At 35.4% G+C, this 6,381-nt stretch overlaps 2 protein-coding genes across 7 annotated transcripts in view; both read left to right on the top strand.

The window, feature by feature from the left end:
• Window positions 1-6,381, top strand: part of crppa (CDP-L-ribitol pyrophosphorylase A) — a 74,065-nt gene that overhangs the window by 265 nt on the left and 67,419 nt on the right.
• On the top strand, window positions 1,099-6,337 carry sostdc1a (sclerostin domain containing 1a). Its single transcript, NM_001017598.2, has 2 exons — window positions 1,099-1,493; window positions 5,391-6,337. Exons 1-2 carry the CDS (start codon window positions 1,298-1,300, stop codon window positions 5,783-5,785), a joined length of 591 nt encoding a protein of 196 aa, NP_001017598.2. The 5' UTR covers window positions 1,099-1,297; the 3' UTR covers window positions 5,786-6,337.

Below are 6,381 nucleotides of genomic sequence, written 5' to 3'. Positions count from 1 at the left end.
ATGGTTGAGTTCAAAATGTTTGGTGCTTTGTTGGGTTATTTTTAACCTTTATTCGGTTATTTATTTAAAAACTCAACCAGTTGGCTTAAATTTTTTTAATTTCAACGGTCAACTGATTCAACTGACACATGTATATATGTAACGTACCAAATCTTTTCACTCATTTTACAAGACACGTATAGCAGGAGATGATATAAATATAGTCAGCCCTCCTGTTCAGTTCTAAGACTATTTCCCATGTGTTAGGCTATACTGACAGTAATATTTTACTAATTATTTAAATAGCTTGTATTCAGCTCAAAGTGCTTGGTTTTGAATTATAACGTTAGGCAAACAACTGGACTACAGTGGATTTTTCTGTGGCCAATCAAAAAAGATATCATTTATAAAGGGGGCTAATAATATTGTTATTGTTATTATTTTTCATATCGTTCATATTGTTATATATTTCATTAAAACATTAAAATCAAATCCACTTCTTCGCCATCTGTTATCATTTTATGAATATATGAAAAATATGATATATTGCATATCTATATCTTTTACCACTACTGCTATTTACCGTGTTTACTGTGTTTTCTAATAATATAGCATATGATCTTTTTAAATTGCAATTATTGAATTGACTTTTAGAAAAAGGAAAGAAAGTGTGTGCAGATAAGCCAGAAAAAGAACGACATCAAATGTATCTTTAGGCCTAGTTGCTTTAAATAGCCATGGTGCTCTCATTTAAAAATAGGCATTTTAGCTAATTATAGTTAAGTTGATCAATCAGTCACTCAGTCAAACAATCAATCAATCAGTCAGTCATTCAATATTATATATTTTTGGGAAATAATAAAGTCGTTTTCACCTCATTTTCAACAAACAGATCGCATCATATGGTCAGATTGATTAAATGCTTTAAACATGGAAGTAATGTTTTCCTTGTCAGTTTTTATAAGTCAGTTAACAATAAATATGTTTGCAACACTTAAAAAAATCATGCACAAAGTTTGCTTGTAAAAAGAGCCGAGTGTTTAACAGCACAGATTTAAGTGAATTAGGGGCTCTCTGGGAGTCCAGAGCCATTCATTTGCCTCCAGATGTTGTCAGTGTTTCTCTGGGTGTGGTTTAGAGAGAGGGAGACGTCCTGCCCTTATTTTATCATCCCGCTCACCTGAGCCTTTGCCAAATCCGGAGGCGGGAGTGTGTATATATACTGAATATATATAACCCAAGACATGATGATAGTTAGTGAGAGTCATTCAGAGTTGAAGCACATCTCTCCATTGGCCGTGGGTCATTACGCATCGCCATGTATATAAACGCACCAGAGTCGTGCAATTTCATGGTTTTATTTTGCTTTTTAATAAGGAGTGGTTTGACTTTGAAGAACGATGCTACGGAGATTTTCTACTCGCATGTGGTCAGTCCCGTTCAGGATGCGCAGAGCAACGCGTCTCTCAACCGCGCGCGCTCCGGAGGAAGAGGCTTCAGCACGCACGACAGAGGTGAGTTCACGCGCATCATTCGATTCCACCACTTTACACTCAATTTAATACTGGTTATTGATGATATTACAGCGTTTCCTTTGAAGAAATAGCATTTAAAGAGATTGTTCTCAACTGTTTGAGTGTAGATTTAGAGTAAAGTCGTATGAATGTATTCGTTTGACAGGACAAATAAGCTTAAATTCATATCAGAATAATAACGTCAGTAAATTAACATCGGCGTAAATGTAGTACTGGCAAAATATTTAATTGGTGGAATTATTAAAGGTAAAACAGTGCACATTGTACTCTTTCACATTGTATTTTCCAACAAAGCAACTAAATAAACGAAAAATTTGATTTTTTTTAGTCCCATTTTGAATTCCAAGTCTATAGAACTAATTATTTGAACAAATAAACATTTAGATTAGCATTTCTCCATAAATCTGAACTAAATGTTCTAATTTTTAAAAATCTCGTTCACAAAATATAAAGTAAGGTTAAAGTGTACTTTTTAAAGGGACAGTTCACCCAAAAATGAAATTTCTGTCTCATTTACTCGCCCTTCTCTTGTGAACAGATTTGAGTTTTATCTGTTGTAACTAAAAGATTAGAAGAATGTTGGAAACCTACAATATGCTTTCCAACATTCTTCAAAATATCTTCCTTTGAGTTTCTACAGAAGAAAGAAACTTCTAAAAGTTTGGAGCCATTTGACGTTAAGTAGTACATTTCCATTTTTGGGTAAACTTTTTGGGTAGTGCTTTTTAGAGGAGACTTTTACTCTGATTAATAAATCTCATGAAGATGTATGTCTGAAATTCAGTTTCTCTATAGACATATTTATAACAAATAAAGTCCATTATTGGCCTAGAAAAAAAAAGATTAATTTCCCACAAGTGATCACAATTAATCAGTCTTTTTCATTTACAATGAAATTAATTCTGATATGCAATCAATTAATTGTATCTTGCATTCCAAGCAGGAAGCCAAACATTCATGGGATGATGATAAGACACATTACTAGAGGAAATGATACAGATTACACAGTCTTGGCTCGCAACCAAGATTAAAGTGATAAAAGAGTGCTGAGCTCAATGTCCACATAGCAAATCCTGTCAGACAGAAGGAATGAAGGTGCAGCTCAATTTTTCAGGAAGTCTCCAGGGGGAACCCTGTTTGTTTTGAACAGCCTTAACTTGAATTGGGAAGGAAGAAAATGCCTCTCCAATCCCCCATTCATCAAGTCCTGTCATGGCGAGGGGGGCACGTTGTAACTGAGGTGTGTTGCTGCTGTGTGAATGGATTTTGGCTTGGGTTACACACTGACAGGAGGCACTGCTCGGAGGAAGAACAATGCTGATAGTATAGCCAGGAGCAGCGGCCAAATCCGACTATAATAAGAGGCTCAGAGCCGTCATTCATCTGTACGCTATTTCCGCTCAGTTCAGAGAAGGGCCGAGATAAAGCAAACAAAAGTACATCATCCATACCGCTGTTGTTTAGGCGTAATCATAAGCCGTGAAGGAACACTTTAGGATGTGTGTTGTAGAAGTCTTTCTTTATAGATGTTGAAAGATTTATGTCAGTCTTCTATGGGAAGTTGCCAAGTCTTAAAAAGGAAATTCATTTAAAAATTGTGATCACCTCTAGGCCATCCAAGATATAGTGTAGGTGACTTTTTTTATTCAGTAAGAACATTAAAGGTTTTTAGCTGAAATTCATCATACTTGTTGATTCATAAAATGCAAGGCAATGGGTACACGCATACTTTGAGATTCGCAAAAACAAACAAACAAACATGCAGGCAAAACAAAATGAATACATTTGGCTCCTGATGATACATTGAAATTTCATTAAACAAAGTGATCCGTCTCTGCAAGAAAATGTATGTAAATTCAGTGTTATTGCTTTTGATCTACTGCTTCTGAAAACTCTTTTCACAGAGTTTGGTGTTTGGTGAATGTTATATGGAGCAAAAAACTTGCACTCCAGTGTTTTATGAATGCAAAGATGTGGGATTAAATGTAATAAGGATGTAAACAATGGCTTCATGCACAGACTTGTTTTATCCATTTAAAGTACATTCAAAAAATTACATATAAAATCAATGTTATATATTTCAACGCATATAGGCTAATTGTGTATTAATACAGCATTTTTGTACATGTAATTTTGATTTTAAAACACTGCATTTTCTTTGTTTAATTGTTAAAATTCCTACCAACATGACTTGTGCACACTAATAAAGTCATAAAGGTAGAATTTGAACAAATATGTGAGTGAAATGAATTTTCCAAAAACGTAACATTTAGGGCAAACCTGGAATATTTTTAACTGTGGGAAATGATTCTTGGATATTTGTGGTTTGCTATTGGTTAATCGCTTATGATTGACAGGTTGCCCCGCCCCAGCGCCAATAAACATGTGATTAGGTAGAGAACTGATGCTGTTGCAAGAACAGGAGAAATTGTTTTGAGCAAAGATACATTCTATAAATGCATCTAGTTATGCTTTCTACAAATTGCTGGGTTGTTTGAGCCCAAATTTGGTTATGGACATACCCAACCATTCATTCATTCATTTTCTTTTCGGCTTAGTCCCTTTTTTAAGGGATTGCCACCGTGGAATGAATGCCAACTTATCCAGCACATGGTTTATGCAACAGATGTCCTTCCAGTTGCAACCCATCACTGGGAAACCCTCACACACTCTCATTCACACACACATACACTACTGACAATTTTAGCTTACCCAATTCACCTGTCCCACATGTCTTTGGACTTGTAGGGGACAACTAGTCCTGCCAACGCGAACACGGGGAGAACATGCAAACTCCACACAGAAATGCCAACTGACCCAGCTGAGACTCGAACCAGCGACCTTCTTGCTGTGAGGCGACAGCACTGCCTACTGCGCCACCACATCGCCCATACCCAACCATTGAGTTACAATTTTTTTATTTTACTCAAATTTGGGTTGAAACAACCCAGCAATTTCTAGAATGTGTATATTATTTAAAAATACACATACACATAAAAATACACATACACAAAAATAAAAAAACACATACACATACACATAAAATACACATACACAAAAATAAAAAAACACATACACATAAAAATACATATACACATAAAAATAAAAATACACATACACATCAAAATAATTTAATGTATACACACACACACACACACACACACACACACACACACACACACACACACACACACACACACACACACACACACACACACACAATGAACAAAATAATAAGAATAATAAAATATGAACAAACTCAACCAGAAGTCAAAATTTAAACCATATTTAACCCAAATTTGGGCTGAAATAACCCCGCAATTTCTAGAATGTAAATATTATTGTTTTTAAAATATCAATTTCCTATAATCTCCCCCTCTTGCAACAACATCTGTTCTCTGATGACATGTTTATTGGCACAGGGGCAGGGTTACCTGTCAATCACATCAGATATAATGACATTGACCAATAGTAAACCACAAAAATTCAATGATAAAAAAAAAAAAAAAATATATATATATATATATATATATATATATATATATATATATATATATATATATATATATATATATATATATATATATATATATATATATATATATATATATATATATATATATATATATACATTTTTTTTTTCACCCAAACTTGGACTGAAACAATCCAGCATTTCTATAATGTGTATATATTATTTTAACAATATATAAAATCAGCTATAACATTTTTCTCAGAACAATTTTCCCTTCTCTTGAGAGAGAAATTGCAAGTTGCTTCAGCTCATTTTTCGGTAAAACATGAACAAACACAACCAATGAGTTTGGATTCAAATAGATCGGTTTCGATTTCATGGTATTTTTTACTTTTGTTTTGCAGAACGAATCCCAGTAGGCTGCAGAGAGCTCCGATCCACCAAGTACATCTCAGATGGCCAGTGCACCAGCATAAACCCTGTGAAAGAGCTGGTGTGCACAGGACAGTGCCTCCCCGCTCAGATGCTGCCCAATTGGATTGGAGGATACGGCAAGAAGTCCTGGAACCGCCGGAACAGTCAGGAATGGCGCTGTGTAAATGACAAGACCCGAACTCAGCGGATTCAGCTCCAGTGCCAGGATGGCAGCACCAGGACCTACAAGATCACAGTGGTGACCTCCTGCAAATGCAAACGATACTCGCGGCAACACAATGAATCAGGAGTTAAGTCTGAGGGATACTCTCATAGCCAGATCAAAAAACAGAAAAGCAAAGTGGCCACCAGGACAGAAAGCTAAATAAGTCTCTGCTTGAACTGACCTTAATATAGAATTGCTGGCACTGAACTTTCTTTGAGAGCAAGTGCAGGGCTCAGAGTTCACTGTGAAAGACATCAACATAATCACAATTAACATGAGGCCTTTGTGACCCTGTGCTGGAAGAGATGGACAATGACAACAGCATATTGCCTTACAAAAATGATTAGAAACAGACTCGTGATCCTGATTGCTTTTGTTGTCTCCGTCTCATATGTGTGGCAATCACTTGCTGTAGTTTATGCTGTAAGTTTATGTGTTCAGCGTCAATACATGTAGTTCTCAAACCCGAGAAATGCATAGCTACCTGTAAATACAATGTTTGTATATATGCCTATGCATTTCTTTGTTATTAATCGTTTTGCAGGACCTCTATGTGTTAAAAAAGCGGATGTAATATATTTTGCCTTGACTTTGCTGACTTTAAAATATTTTTAGTTTGTGCAAGCATTATTCAGACAAGATATTGCACTATAGTGACAATGTTCATATGAGCTATTATGATGTAAAACTATTAAAATGAAAACATCTGCAGACGTGTCAGTATATTCATTGGCATCTGGATGAGGTTGACACAT

This window comes from Danio rerio, chromosome 15, assembly GCF_052040795.2.
Source record: "Danio rerio strain M-AB ecotype USA chromosome 15, GRCz13ab, whole genome shotgun sequence".
NCBI classification, from domain to species: Eukaryota; Metazoa; Chordata; class Actinopteri; order Cypriniformes; family Danionidae; genus Danio; species Danio rerio.
Note: the sequence above shows the minus strand (reverse complement) of the source record. Positions and strands in the feature narration are given on the sequence as shown.